General features: G+C 39.9%; 1 protein-coding gene across 2 annotated transcripts in view; it reads right to left on the reverse strand.

Annotated features, from left to right (window-relative positions):
* The window catches only part of zswim6 (zinc finger, SWIM-type containing 6), a 72518-nt gene that overhangs the window by 38928 nt on the left and 16688 nt on the right, over positions 1–16902 (reverse strand). Inside the window, exon 1 of one of the 2 annotated variants that reach the window (XM_037752441.1) lies at positions 9776–10609. The exons of the other annotated variant lie outside the window; for it this stretch is intronic. Coding sequence (XP_037608369.1) covers positions 9776–10211 — 436 coding nt within the window. The 5' untranslated portion in view covers positions 10212–10609. Of the gene's footprint in view, positions 1–9775; positions 10610–16902 lie in introns of those variants that run through there. 2 annotated transcript variants of the gene reach the window in all.

Below are 16902 nucleotides of genomic sequence, written 5' to 3' on the forward strand. Positions count from 1 at the left end.
GTGTGTTTGTGCATGTGCACTCTCTCTCCCTCAGCATACTTACAAAGCTTTGCATCATTCAATAGGTGGCAGGCCGATTCATTGATTCTTCATAAAATTGCAGATGAGAGAGCGAGCCAGCAGTAATCAGTGTGTACACAGAAAGGCCCGAGGCTTCATGTATGCATCAGTGTGTGTGTGTGTGTGTGTGTGTGCGCGCGTGTGTGAGAGAGATAACACAAATTATGCTTCGATATGCTTAGCTCAAGTTTAATTCAATAGTGTATGCTGAGTTAAGCAGTCAAGTGTATAAATATGTACTGTATCACAATATCAGAGATTTAGCTGAGGCGGCGATAATCAATATTTGTATAATAATGTGAGAGGGATCTCTTTTAGTTAGACACACTGACACAGTTAGCAAACATAGTGGAGCATTGAGCAGCTAAATAATCTGTCATGTTTCAGATGAGTTGTTTTCAGTTCCACCTAAAAGACATTTCCCCTCTAAACTTCACTCAGATAGTTTCATTTAAATAAACAGGTCGAGGCACAAAGAGGTTCAATTCTCCAATACTTGACAGAAAAAGCAAAGATGGGAACAAAGTCAAAAAATGAATACAGATGTGTGTCTTCTTCTCTTTCCCATTAATCATGTCAGGGCGGTACATGCAGATGAACGGCGCCCGAACCTTCACTGCATGTACTGCCGCGCTGCAGTGACACAGAGTCGGTTAAAGTTTCCCTTGAATGAATCAGACCTCAGCCATGTTGTTTTGGAAATGAAAACAGCATTTTTTTACCCACTGATAGCCAAAAACACATCTCTTCCTGTCTCTCTCCATATTGCTCCGTTGGCTACTTAGATCAAAGAACGTTTATTGATTCGATTCCACAAACGATTGACTAGCCAGTCGCCCAAAGTCTCATTTGGTTGGATGAATTATTGTAAACGCCCCCGAGTGCAGGATGAGTCATCAAACATTTTAAACCTTTTACAGGAAGAGAAAAGAGAAAAATCCTGATACTGACATACACTCACCGGCCACTTTATTAGGCACACCTGTTCAATTGCTTGTTAACACAAATAGCTAATCAGCCAATCACATGGCAGCAACTCAATGCATTACATCATCTAGACGTGGTGAAGACGACTTGCTGAAGTTCAAACCGAGCATCAGAATGGGGAAGAAAGGGGATTTAAGTGACTTTGAACGTGGCATGGTTGTTGGTGCCAGACGGGCTGGTCTGAGTATTAAACTGCTGATCTACTGGGATTTTCACGCACAACCATCTCTAGGGTTTACAGAGAATGGTCCGAACAAGATAACATATCCAGTGAGCGGCAGTTGTGTGGAAGGAAATGCCTTGTTGATGTCAGAGGTCAGAGGAGAATGGGCAGAGTGGTTGGAGATGATAGAAAGGCAACAGTAACTCAAATAACCACTCGTTACAACCAAGGTATGCAGAATAGCATCTCTGAACGCACAACATGTCCAACCTTGAAGCAGATGGGCTACAGCAGCAGAAGACCACCCGGTACTAGCAAGGTGTACCTAATAAAGTGGCCGGTGAGTGTATATTTGGCATGTAACAAGAGGTTAAAGAACAATTAACACACGGACACAGGGTTAAAACTAGGAAAATGCATTTTTCATTTCATGTGGACTTTAAGTAGGGTTTTGAATGCAGGCCTTTTACTTGTAATGGAGCCCTATTTGTACTTTAACTGAAGGATCTGAGTACTTCAAACACTTGTCTCAGGACACTGCACCTCACTGGATGTTCGCCGAGCCAGAACGTCCTTTTCAGGGCCGAGCCGGTAAAAGTTTTGGTCTCATTCCAGTGATGATTGAAATGCACCAGAGAGACCAGACAGAGAGATTTCACTGTGTGGTGACAGTTTGCGGCGCTGCCAGCAGAACCAAACCCAACATCTGAGCACAGAAACACACCACTGAAAAACTACAGATACACAAGAATCCACAGACTGCAGCGACAACAGACTACCAGTCCCCCCATCAGCCCCTCTCTCTGTGAAGCAACAGGCCGGTGACAGACTTGAGGACGGAGTCTCAAATTCTGCACTTCAGTGAACAAAATGACAGTAATGTTGATGGAAACGTAATTATAACCATTTCAGGGGCAGCTGAGTTTTAATTGGTAGGGTTGTGCAAACAAATCACACAAACATCTCTCTTAGTTTTGGAACTACAGTTCCCATAATTTGAGGGTTTTGGGGGCTGTAAATAGGAACTATAATGTGACCATGAGGGCAGTGAGTTAGCTGTGGGCTACAAGCACTTTCAAGAGAGTGAAAGGATGCAATTTTGACTTATATTTACATTTTTGGAAATGAAAAGTATGCCGATTAGAAGCTCCTGTTTGGAGTGTACCCATGGATATACAGACAACTAACACTGGATTACTTTGATACTGAAGAATACTTAAAAACGTGATCATTTTCTGGCAAGTTCTGCCGTTATTAGGAGCGCCTTTTTTCTATTTCTAAGTAGATTTTATCCGCAATGGACATCCGAAATATGTCGCAGTTATGACACCAAGAAGGAAAACAATTTTTGACAGAAATTGTGGCAACGCAGTAACATTTGTCTCTCCCTTACAGTTTGAAAAACTCTGTTTTAGATGAATAAATAACGGTAAATCAACCAAACATCATGCTCTGATCACTAAGAAAGCAAGTAATCAATAGTTACACTTTGGAGCAATAAGCTATAAGTTGTTTTTTTAAGCCAAAATGCCCAAAAATTACAGGTTGTAGTTTCTCAAATGTGAATAATTGATGGTTTTCTTTGTCTTCCATAGAAGCACATTTAATATCTTTGGGTTTTGGAGTGTTATTTGGACAAAACAAGCAAACTGAATATGTCAACTTGGGCTTTTCTGACCAAACATTAATCAATCCATCAATCAATAATGAGAATAATCATTATTTTTAAGCCCAGTTTCTGTATTTCCTGGCTGAGCGGGTGAGAAAGGAGAGGAAAGAGGGAGGTATTCACAGTATCCCATCAATAACAAACACTGCATACTAACAGCATTGATGTTTTAATGACCTTTGACCCGATACTGCAGATGGAAGCACATTAACATGAGATCAGACGGAGAGAAGTGTGTGTGAAGGTATGAACTTGACCTCCTGTAGAGTGCAAGCAGCTTAACTGTGACCTAATAACCGGCTAACGCAGGTTACAACACATTACAGCACATGTTTTCCCACCATATATAGAAGAGCCATCCTTACTCTGGTTATTAATGTGATGGTGTACATTTGTTTACATCTTTGATTTTTAAGTTGTTTTTGACGAAGCGGTTGCAGATAACCATGCTCAGTGCACGCATCAACACTGCAGCCTATACTTTATCATGTGACCGAAGCCTATACTTCAGCTCAAACATAACATATACCTCAACATGCACATCGGTGTGTATGAGCAGAGACCACGTCATGTTTACGCCTGGGATGAAGCTACTTCTGACATTGTGTTTGACCTTTTTAGTGTCACAATCTACGTACATTTTTGAGATTTCAAAAGTGTTGATGAATCCGAAGTTAGGCTTCTTATACTGACCACAACATTTAGTCTAAATCAGGTCATCCAGGAAGTCTTATTTTTAAATATTGTTATTTTGGCTCTTGGGATGTTATGTCTGCCGATATGGTTTGGTCCAGATTGAAATATCTCAACAACTATTTGCCATTATTTACAAACCATGAAGCCATGAATTACAAACAAATGACATTAAAAGTGATAAATTAAACCTTAAGCTTTAGGCCTACATTTAACTGTTTTATTAAGAAAGAAAATTGTGAAATTAGTGGGTTTATTTGGGGGAAAGTCATGTTATCCTTGTAATAAATCCAGAAATATGTGTAGTAAAGCTGCTGTTTCTGCACACGGTGCATTTCTGCCTTCTGACCCCGAGTGCAAACTGAATTAGACAAAAGCCTTTGTGTCCTCAGCTGCTTCTCTGCATGAAACTCAACTGCAAAACGACTTCACACCGGAGCAGCTCGTCTTCCTCCATGAGTTTAAAAAGAGATAACGGAGGATGTTGAATTGGTCTCAATAAGAAGCTGTCTGTCTGGGCTTTGTTTGGTCAAGATTTAGTTTATTTTGGACCTAAGCCTCGTTGGTTGAAAATACTTTAGTGCATGCACTTTTAATATTGCTGCACTTTTAATATACATTTTGGCGAATTAAAATGATGCCGAATTAGCGATTAGCAGTTCCTCTTTGCAGTGTACTCATAGATGTACAGACAACTATGACTGGAATACTTTGATACGGAAGAAAACTTAAAAACGTGACGTTTTTAAGGCAAGTTCTGTAGTTATAAGGAGCGTCTTTTTTCTAGGATTTCTAAGTAGATTTTATTCGCAGTGGACATCGGAGATATGCTGCAATTATGACTCCAAGGAGAGCAATATATTATGCAGCAGCTTGATTGCATATATATTTTTAAAAACAGCAGATTTTAATCTCATTTTATGCATTAATCAGTAAAGGTCTTTAATTTTATGGGCAAAAACCGTGACTGTGACTTTCAGTCAGAAACTCAATGAAATGTTTAAGGCGATTAAATCACTGATGGCAACCATAGCAACAATTAATGACCAGTTTTGAATAAAATAATCGCTGCAGCAATAGTTGAAACTGCAAAACCTGCATTTGCATTTTCTGCTCTTGTTTTTAATGTTTGATTTTTGAGCATGTTAACAAGCTGAAACAAACACAGAATTACTATTTCATTATCGATTAATCTTGAGGATTATCTTCTCCGTTAATTGTTTTGGTTTATAAAACATCAGAAACGTGTGTCCCTGACCCCAAGGTGAGGTCTTAAAACTGCTTTATTTTGGTCTGACTAACAAGCCACAATCCAAAACTATTCAGACACCCAACCCACGCTTCCCTTATTACTCAATACTTTTATGTAGCCATTTAAACATGATCTTTAAAAGGTCAGACTGTGCTTCTGAACAGCAAATATCTTACCTAATGGAAGATGTCTAGCAAGAAATTGTGATTAAACATATAAAAAGAATGAGCTTTAACGCCTCTGAATGCTTTTTAAAAGTCAAATCAGCTCAATTAATTCCAATTAATGCACTTTTAGGTGATTTCTGATGCTACAGTAGGCTGCTAGAACTCAAACCTGCTTCAAAAATCTTACTTTTGACCGTAGATATGATCTTAAAATATGGTCTGACCAACACAACAAAACCCCCAAACATTCAGTTTACTCTAATGTAAGACAACGGAAGCAGGAAATTCTCACATTTGAGAAACTGGAACCATCAAATTATTGTCATTTTTGCTTAAACAATTTATTTATTGTCAAAATAGTCAACTTATTTCAGCTGTAGACACTTTTATTACTGTTTGGTATTAAATTGCCGTCAGCCTATAGTGTATATTGAGTAGCAGCACACTCAAGAGTTATTGGTGGTGGTCCACCTCGCAGCTCAATAACATCACCACCAACTATGATATTGGCTACAACTTGGGGAATAAAGTAGCCCTCAAGTCTGAACTGGAGTATTTGCTCCTGTAAGAAAGAATGGCTTCCTTTATCTTTGCGCTGATTAGCAGCGAGGGTTTGTTGTGGAGTACGAGGGGCTCCACAGCAAATGTGTGCCAATTCATTTCCTCAAGGTCTGCTGCGAGAAAACCTCCCTTCTCCGGTACGGCCCACACGTGGGGAGATTACATCTTTTATTTATCACTTCTTGGCTCTATTTTTCCAGCAAATTCCAGACCGTGGTGCAATCAGCCAAGAAAGAAACCCTCCCTGTGTGTGTGTGTGTGTGTGTGTGTGTGTGTGTGTGTGTGTGTGTGTGTGTGTGCGCGCGCGCACTACTGTTATTACTCTTTGTGAGCATGCCGATCGAGCCCCCCTCACGCTCTGGAATAACAACCCAGATTCTGTTTCTTCCCTGCAGATACATTTCCCAATATCTGGGAATATATAGGCCTCTTATTTTGGCAGGACAGAGGCTGGTGTGTTGTGTGTATTCTAGGGGTGGGAAAAAAATAGATTCACCTATGTATTGTGATTTTGAAATAGATTGTTTTAATGCCAGAATGGATATTTGCTTCATTTGAGTCTAGTAGAAGGAAGTTACCGCTTTTATTGTTGTAGTTTGTGACGTCATATCCGTCCCGTATCCGTCAACCAAAACAAACCGCATCCAGCGTGGTAAACACTACACATCCAGTAAAGGATGGAAACACTTTGGGTTTCACACATTGCAGGAAAAGCAGAGCTAGACATCACGGCTAAAGCTGCATGCTAACTCTGTCACGGACAGGAAACGTTATCGTATCGCGGTAACGTGCGGTTGAGCCGGCCGTCGTTCTCATCTCCGTGGTCAAACGGGCCGACGCTACAACTGTAGAGCACCATATACTGACATTGATGTTAAATGCATTCAAACGGCCCCGATGGAGCTGACCATGGATGGATAAAGAGAACGGAGCTGACGGGAGAGCTAGAGACCACCTTGGAGAAGTTAGAGGAAGTAGACACGTGGGACTAGTTTTCAAAATAAGGTGTTAACAAAAGGAACTGTATATACAAAATACACATATGGAAATAAGATTGATTGGATTATATTCACCAGAAGTATAAAACATTACATGTCCCTTATAAATTAAAAATAAAATACCACTAGTTTGTGAGGGTCTTTATTCTTTGATTTTTGGGTAGCTGGAAAAATGTAAATAACAAATAAAGGTAAATAATGTCCAACAATGACTGATATATTTGACTTCAGGACATCTCTGACTACATACATGCTGAAAATCAAACATTTTTACTGTATTAATTAAGATATTTTCAAATTAAAAGTCCCTAGCAGTGTATGATTAAACTTTTTTCCCGTGGTCGTGTGTTAAAAAGAGTTTACAAAGAAATGCAAATCGCAACACCCAAGTATCATGATAGTATTGAATCAGGAGATAGGTGAATCGTCCCTGCCCTAGAATATATAGACCTTTTATTTTGGCAGGACAGAGGCTGGTGTAATGTGAGTGTGTATTCCCTGTGGTCCTTCACAAAGCTCACATGCATTTAAAAGTGTGGGGGGAAGACGGACGTGTCATGCAAGTATTCAGATTGCATTACAATTAACCATGCAGAGTAATGGGATTACAGTCTGTTGAACTCACAGGGTGACAGACACAATCAAAGACTCCTGATAAAGGCTGCAAACTTAAAAACTATCCCTTCAACTCAACACAGCCAAAGAGCTCTTCGTCCACACACAAAAAAAAGACACAAACCCGAACCAATTGGCTGCAAACTGGTGTGAATCACGGCCCATTTAAAGAGAACCGTTGTGCTCAATATGCTTCCTCCCTTCCAAATCTCTTCTACTTAACAAGGGAGTGAAAAGATGCTTTTGTTTGCCTTCCTTTCGGAGGCGACAGGAAGCTTGAAAGACACAAATGAACATGAAAATAGGAACAAAGTGCCAAAGTCACAATGGGAATGCTGTGCTGGGTAATTAAAATCTCAAAGAGGGTCCAAGCGCATACAGAAATAGAACAACTAAATGACATAAAATCAAATGTTAGTGAGTCACTGATTTGTGTTGTTGGTGGAGTAAAGTTGCACATGCAGCTGTCACTTTAGCACACAGGTGTCTGTTCCTGTTTCACTCTGTAAAATCTCCTTTCAGTGGGTTTTAAACATGCGGTCAGTTGTGCCACTTGGAAAGAGAGCACATCTACTTCTGTAATGGTTATTCTGCTCAGACATTCCAGTAATAGCGTGCCATATATACACCCCATCTAAATATATAACAAACGACATTGTGAGACTGCATATTTGACTGCTTTCCAACTCACATTTATTAGCAGCACAATGCTGATCAAACAACTATGTAAGCGGACAAAGACAAGTACGTGCATTAACAAGCATCTGTGCCACACACAGAACAACTCATTCAAATGTAATGTGTGTCAGTTGACACCCAACCCAGCACTTCCCTTATTACTCAATACTTTTATGTAAGCATTTAAAAATGGTCTTTAAAAGGTCAGACTGTGTTTGTGAACAGCAAAACTCAACCTAATGGGAGACATACAGCAAGAAAATGTGATTAAATACATTAAAAAATGAGCTTTAATCTCTCGAAATGCTTTTTAAAAGTCAAATCAGCTCAATTAATTCCATTTAAGGCACTTTGAGGTGATTTCGGAGGCTGCTTGAACCCTCAAACTAGCTTCAACAATCTTACTTTTGTGTCACAAATTGACATCTCACATGAGCCTAATTTATTAACGCCTCTAAAAAAACAGTAGATATGGTCTTAAAATAGCTTTTTTTGGTCCGACCAACACAACAAAACCCCAAAATATTCAGTTTACTCTAATGTAAGACAAGGAAAAGCAGGAATCTCTCACATTTGAGAAGCTGGAACCATCAAATTATTGCTTAAACTATTAACTGCTTGTCAAAATAGTCGACTTATTTCAGCTCTAGACACTTCTTATTATAGATTTGGTTATGCATCCTTATTCTGTTGAAGTTTCTCAGTGAACTCTGATGGTGTTTGAGATTGAAAATGTGGGGATTCCTCTTTTGTTAAAGCTTCTGTTTCCAACGCAATTAGAGGATTTTTTAGGCTTTGTGCACCCTCACATTTCACATTCAAACTGCCCCCAAGCAAAAACAGGATTTAAATGCCCCAGTCACACATTCCCATTCATGCACACAGCAGATTTAAAGCCCCATTGTGGGCTCTCTCCTCCTGCAGCCTGACCGCTTCACCCTTTGTTGTCAAAAAGATTGGTTTTATATGATGAAAGATTTGATGAAGTTGTTTTACATGATTCTGACATTGTTTGAAAAATGCATTGGTATCCATATAAAAACAAACCCACTGGAATAATACAGTGGCAGAAAGGGACACTGCAAAGCAAAACGCAGCCTAATGGGAGACATACAACAAGAAAATGTGATTAAATATATAAAACAATTAGCTTTAATGTCTCTAAATGCTTTATAAAGTCAAATCAGCTTAATCAATTCCATTTAAAGCACTTTTAGTTGATTTCACAGGCTGCTTGAACCCTCAAACTAGCTTCCAAAATCTTACTTTTGTGTCACAAATTGACATCTCACATGAGCCTAATTTATTAACGCCTCTAAAAAACAGCAGCAGACAATAGATATGCTCTTAAAATAGCTTTCTTGGTCACAACAACACAACAAAATGCAAAAATAGTGAGTTTACTCTAATGTAAGACAAGGAAAAGCAGGAATCTCTCACATTTGAGAAGCTTAAACTATCAAATGAATGGAATTTTTGTTTAAACTATTAACTGCATGTCAAAATAGTCAACTTATTTCAGCTCTAGACACTTATTATTATAGATTTGGTTATGCATCCTTATTCTGTGGAAGTTAAAGCTTGGTTTTTCAATGCAATTAGAGGATTTTTTAAGGCTTTGTGCACCTCACATTTCACATGCAAACTGCCCCCAAGCAAAAACAGGATTTAAATGCCGCAGTCACACAAATCAGTAAGATAATGTAAAAGAAATGTGGAAAAACAGCTATATAATGTATGTTTAAACAGTAAATTAACTGTAAAATACTGTGAAATTAATAAAGTTCAAACTGTATAATAATGTTAATTTTGCAGTAACATAAAGGCAACCCTGCTGCCAGTTCTTTACTGTTATTTTACTGGGAAATTCTTAACAGTGCATATATTTGCACTAGATATAGCCCTGATCCCATCACCATCACCATCACTCACCGACTTGCAGCACGTTGTCCACGCAGCCGAGCTCCAGCAGAGCGACACCTCGTCGGAACGGTAGCCGCGTTTCGTCGCCGCTCTCCCCGCTACTTCCCACCTCCTCTCCGCCACTTGTATTGAAAGATGAATACATGCAAATCTCCCGTTCACTCCTCGGGAACGACCAGTAAACGATCCGTCTCTGAACAGGCTCCGGGATCCTCTCGAATCGCTCCTCTACGCGTTGAAACGGCCACTTCTCCGCGACTTTTCTAGCCGCGATGTCCAGCAGGGTCTCCGGGTTCCTGGTCGCGGCGCCCCCGGAGGCTCCGGAGCCTCCACCGCCGGAGGACTGAGCCCCCGCGGCCCGCTGGCCTCCCCGACAAACCGCGCTGTATCCCGGCCGACAGCAGAGCCGCTTGGCCGGGTGCTGCTGTCCGCGCTCCGCCATCATAGCTCCGCTGGAGGAAGTCAACGCACCGTATGAACGCGGACCGTGGAAGGGAAGCTTTTTTTGTTGATTGTTGGCCGCGTATTGGCCAAATCATCCTTTTATGGAGCCATGTGGGCAGGGCTTCTCCGGGGCTTGTCAAACCCCTTTGTTGACAAATTAAAGAGAGGAGGAGTCGGTCTGGTTAGATAGCTAAAGGACCGGATGGAGGAATTAATCCTTTGTGAGGTTTTAACACCGAGAAAAGCTTTATAAAACCGACCGTGTTGTGCTTCCAGGTGCACCGGGGAGCAGATAGTACCGACCGAGAGCTGAGCAAAGAGAAGCCGGACTGAGAGCGCTGCCCTGCGGTGATGTGATCGGTGTTCTGGGCCTGTCAACACTGGAGACCTCGTGGTTTTGGGGGAGGGGGCAGTGAACGCAGCACCGCCTCCAACACCGTGTGACGTTTAAAGGTCCACTGGAATGTGGAGCCTTTTAAAGAGAAACACAACCGATTATGAGAAATAATAATAGTAGTGGATGGAAGAAGCACTCATATCTAGTACTAGAAGTAGTAATACTGGAACTAGCAAGTAAATGTACTGCATTCAAGCAGTGGTGGAAGACGTATTCAGATCCTCTACTGTAGTAAAAGTACTAATACCAGAAGAAAACACAACTTATTATGATAAATTTAGTAGTGGATGGAAGAAGCACTCATATCTATTACTAGAAGTAGTATAACTGGTACTAGTAAGTAAATGTACTGCATTCAAGCAGTGGAAAAAGAAGTATTCAGATCATTTACTTCAGTAAAACTACTAATACCACTCAAAATACTCCACTACATTCAAGCAGTGGTGGAAGAAGCACTCATATCTATTACTAGAAGTAGTATAACTGGTACTAGTAAGTAAATGTACTGCATTCAAGCAGTGGAAAAAGAAGTATTCAGATAATTTACTTCAGTAAAAGTACTAATACCACTCAAAAATACTCCACTACATTCAAGAAGTGATGGAAGAAGCACTCATATCTATTACTAGAAGTAGTAATACTGGTACTAGCAAGTAAATGTACTGCATTCAAGCAGTGGTGGAAGAAGTATTCAGATCATTTACTTCAGTAAAACTACTAATACCACTCAAAATACTCCACTACATTCAAGCAGTGGAGGAAGAAGCACTCATATCTATTACTAGAAGTAGTAATACTGCTACTAGCATGTTAATGTACTGCATTAAAGCAGTGGTGGAAGTCAGATCATTTACTTCAGTAAAAAAAGAGCATGTAGTGGATAAGTGTATAGTTGCATAAAATTGAAAATAAAAGTACCTCAAAATTGTACTTAAGTACAGTCCTTGAGTAAGTGTACTTAGTTACTCTCCACCACTGGAAATATAATAGTGTATGGAAAGAGAACTACTGTATGAGTGAATTTATAGAAACAATACAATGACAAAGCTAAAAATGTACTTTATGTTCTTATATTCATATTTAATATGAAGCTACCTTAGCAGCTGATTAGCTTAGCTTAGCACAAAGACTGGAAACGGAGGGAAACTGCTAGCCTGAATCTGTTTCTAGTCTTTGTAACATTTCCCATACAGACATGTGAGGTATCAATCTGCTGTTCTAATGTAATGTAATGTAAATGTAGAACTATTACTACTTTAAAGTCATAACTAGTGGCATGAGTTTTTATTTTCATAATGCTTATTAACATAGTAAATCGTGTTATTTACCCATCAGAGAGCAAAGAATTACTGCTTTGTGTCACAGACAACAGTTCAACCACAAAAACGGTGCAAATCGTAAATTCATAGTGAACCCATTGTTTCAGTAGTGGTGTGTTCAGGGACTAGTTTACACCTGGGACATCAACCAGCTGATAAAACACAAATCCAGCAGTTTGGGCCTCGAGGGCAACCGGGCAACAACAACAACAACATGACCATTATCTACAGTGAACTCTGTCCAGTTGACCTGAGGTGAGGACGCTCATGTAGAAGTAATCAGAGAAACAATCACAAGCCCTTCCTACACATTATATATTAGAGTCGTCCTCGACCAAAGAGATCCTTAGTCGACTAATTGATTAGTTGATTTAATCGATAGATCTGTTAAACTGAGTTTCTCCACTTTAAATCTTGTGTTTATCAGAGATGTGCTCATAAGTTTCTTAGAAATAAGTCATTCAGCTTGAAAAAAAGCATGAAAAATTACTAATGGATTAAAGAAATAGTAGTCTAATAAGACCAAAATAACCGATAAGTCAACTAATCGACAAAGAGGTTAATAACTGTACTTCAGTACAATTGCGAGGTACTTCATTTGAGTATTTTCATTTTCTGCTACTTTATACATATAGTCTGAGGGATTACTTGTACTTTTCACTCCACTACATTTATTTAACAGCTATAGTGAGTAATTAGATTACAGATTAAAAATCTAACATACAAAAAATGTCAATGATGCATTATAACAATACAATTTTGCTTTAACTTGTGCAATATTAAAATGTTGCTTACATGTTATATCATGAGTAATAATAGGACTATTATATAGTATAGAATAATATTATGGGCCACTCTGCTGTGTAATTTCACTCCTGATACTTTGAATACATCTGGCTGATAATACTTTGTACTTTTACTAAAGTAAAATTTTGAATACAGGACTTTTACAGAGTATTCCTACATTGTTGTATTATTACTTTTACTTTGAGCAAAAGGTTTGATTATTTGCTTTCTGGTGAAGAGTTAGAGAAGCACCAAGAGTACTTTGACTTTTGATACTTTAGAGTACATTTGCTGATAATACTACTTGTACTTAAGTAATGTTTTCAATGCAAGACTGGTATTGCTTCTTTCACTAAAGTAAAGTATCTGAACATTTCTTCCACATCTCCTTTAACGTTCATTCAGTGTCGTGTTTATGGCCACCTGACAAACACCAAGGTCAGTATTCATTCTCCTTTTAGCTCTGGTTTGATTTCCACCAACTTATAAGAAAAATATCTGCAGCTAGATGTTTCACTCTTTTCACCAGTGAGTCTCTAACTGTGTCAGGTAGTAAATTTATCAGCCGAAAACATCTGTCTGCAGCTGGAAACCAGGTTGCTGAGCGTATAGTGAGACTGAATCACACAGTAAATTAGGCTAAAGTGGCTAAAAAGCTGGGTGACGATTCTCTGCGGGTTCTTTCACATTACATGTTTGATTTAGTGTTAATATGAGAAATATTGATTAATAAAGCTTTAAGAAAAGAGGAGCTAATCTGGTCTCTGGTGTTTCGTAGCCTGAGGGAAAGTTAAATTGAAAAATGTGACGTAGACGGTTAAAAGTGAAATGCACTTTGGACGCTGGATGTGGTTCAATGGATGCATGGAAGTGAGGGTGAAGGATTCAGGGGCCCAAAAAACAATGCTATGAATCATACAGTACATAGTTATCAAGCAGTACGTCTGAGGTTAGAGAGCTGATATATAAACCTTCAGTAGTGGAAGAAGTATTCAGATCCATTACTTCAATAAAAGTACTAATACCACACTGTGAAAATACTCCACTACAGGTAAAGGTCCTGCATTCAAGCAGTGGTGGAAGTATGTCAGTATTATCAGTTGAATTTACTTTAAAGGGACTATTTGCAACTTTCAGAAATGCTTGTTAACAGCGACACCTGTGGCCGTGAAATCAACGAAAGTCAGCGTCGGGCTCGCGCTTGCTCGCTCTAAATATACCTGAATGAGCATCGCTCAAAACAGTGAGGCGACACACGTCAGCTAAAATCACAATATCACTCTATATTTCAGCTGCGTGGCAGTAATGTTAGCTGACCAGACGAAGGTCTCTCCATGAACATGATTTAGATCTGATCCTAGTGTTGGCTTTTCCTGCCTCAGCGCACGGGCAGCGTGTCTCCCTGCTCCCTCCGCCCGCAGCCGGAGAGAGCAGGGAGACACCGGCACCCGGTCGGTAACGAGACAACAACGTAACTCGTTGCAGAGCTCCGTCACTTCACAAGACACGGGAAATCTCTGTTGGTCTGGAGGAGCTGCAGCAGTTATTTCTGCACAAACGTCCACTGTACATTCACTAGATATTCTCAGAGCTAAACTAACTCTTCTACAGTGTGGAGTGAGCGCCCGTTCACGTCTAGAGGTGGAGCGAGCTGAGCGAGAACGCGCGCGCTGTCTGAGTGAAGGCGAGCAGGCAGAGGAGGAGAGGCAGCGGCTACACGCGAACGCGCATATGCGAGCGCGCATGTGTCCCGACCCGCTACATTTATACGCTTAAAAAGTTACAAACAGTCCCTTTAAGTACTTAAAGTAAAAGTATTGATGTGTCAGTAAAATGTTCCCTGTCAAGTTTTCCTATTATATTTAATCGGTTTGAGTAATTTCTTAAGGAAAAAAACAGTCTAAATTCTCTGATTGCAGCTTCTTAAATGTGAATATGTTCTGGTTTCTTTACTCCTCTATGACAGTAAACTGAATATCTTTGAGTTGTGGACAAAATGAAACATTAGAGGACGTCATCGTAGGGAACACTGATCGACATTTTTCACGATTTAATAGACCAAGCAACTAATCAATTAATAGAGAAAATATTCGACATATTAATCGACAATAAAAATAATGGTTATCCACACAATAACACTGAGTTTATCTCCCACAGTAAAGTTTGAAAGATGTTGGATATCTCTGTTTGATCAGCACCAGGGGAACATTTCAGTCGTGATTTTAAACAGTTTCATTGATGCAGAAACACTCTGACTGTTTGTCACTGTAATGAGTTTATGTGTCTGCTTTCCTCCCCTGCTCTTCCAGTTACAGTACCACCTGCTGCTGCTGCAGGACCGGCTTATCAGCAGCCTCATTTCAGCACACTTGCTCCATGCTGTGTAAATGATTTAGGCCCCCTGGTTGAAAATCTTTACTATTGTCTCATTTCACCCTGCAGACAGCGTAGCAGAGGCGCAGTAATGACTGAGCCTATTCACTCAGCGTGGTGGGAACAGCAGGAGGGCTGAGAGAGAGAGGAAGACAGCAATACAGACACACACCGTCACCTTCTAACAACTGACTTTATATTCATCTTTCAGGCATTTCTCTCTCATTGTATTACATTTAAATTTCAGACGCTCATTATGTTAATACGTTTCTTATCGTTGCTTCGCTGAGAGTTTTCATCAAGACACCTCATTTATTACACCACGCTGCTGCTGCTGCTGCTATCTCTCATCGTTTTAGCTATGCTAGCGGCGTCTCAGTCTGTCCGTCCACCACTTTGAAATATCAACAACTACTGGATGGATTGCATTATTATTATGAATCCTACGGACGGATGTTGGTGATCCTCTGACTTCTCCTCCACTAGGAGGTTTATATTTGTGATTTTGAGTGAAATATCTCACAACTATTGGATGGATTGTCATGAAATTTGGTTCAAACTACATCCACACTCATACGTTTCTGTTTTAAAACGCATAACTTTTGCTATGTTTATGCCTAGCGTCCACTCATCAGACATTTGAGGGCATCATCTTGGGCTTTCGGGAAACACTGATCAACATTTTTCACCATTTTCTGACATTTTATAAATCAAACGAAATATCAATCCTTAGTTGATGATAAAAAAACGATATATTGTGCAGCCCTAATTATCATGTTAGCATATACTGTTAAGAAAAATGCATATAATATTCAAGCTATTGCTACATAGCTGCTTTTTTAACCTCATTATCATTGTACACGGCACGTCTACAGTACAAATCTTGTAGCACATATCAATGCTAAACCTTCAATTTCAACTTTTACAGTTTTATTTTGTATGTACTGTACAGGACTAAAGGGTGAGTTTATTGTAAGTCACTGAATAAAACCCAGGCAGCATTTCTTGACAACATCCAGCATCATAATATGTTAAATACTATTCAGGTATTCAGGCATAAAGAATGCTTTAAGACTCCCATTAACATGATTTCCATGGATGGACTCTCTGCTCGGCTAAGATGGCTAGTGCGGGTGATAATGACACTCTGGCTCACTCCTGGGGATAATCACACACACACACACACACACACACACACACAGACACACGCACCATGCACAACACAAACCATAGTATCCGTTCACGCTGGGCTCATTTGCATTCTCATCAGTATGCATGAAATTTCTCGCTGAACTTTAATACCCTAACTGCTGCATAATACACTTTAATGAGCATAAAAGTGAGCATGACAATTAAAACTCGCATTAATCACTGAGCGCTGAGGGGCGGGGGATGAGGGGATGAGGGGATGAGATGAGAGAGAAGGGGAGGATACCGAGGACTAAAGGGGGGGGATGAAGAGCACTCCGGAGAGGATGAGGGGGGGAAGAGAAAAGAAATTGAAGTGAAGAAAGGATGGATAGTAGAGAGCATAAAAAAGGAGGAGAGAGAGGATTGAGGTGAGAGCTCTTGTATTTAAGTGTTGAGGATCTGGAAGAGGCGTCACCACGGGAACGGAGGATGAATGATGTGTTTTTATCTCACAAGTGTGTGGACAAGCTTTTTTATTTCTCCCTTTGTTCCTGTTTAAACACTGACAGGGAGTCTCTCTCACAGAGGGGATTATGGTATGGATGATAATGGAAACCAAGCAGTGTGTTTTTGCACCTTTACCTTCCCCCCACCGTGATCTCTCGCTCTCCTTCTTTGACACACAT

This window comes from Sebastes umbrosus, chromosome 19, assembly GCF_015220745.1.
Source record: "Sebastes umbrosus isolate fSebUmb1 chromosome 19, fSebUmb1.pri, whole genome shotgun sequence".
Lineage (NCBI taxonomy): Eukaryota > Metazoa > Chordata > Actinopteri > Perciformes > Sebastidae > Sebastes > Sebastes umbrosus.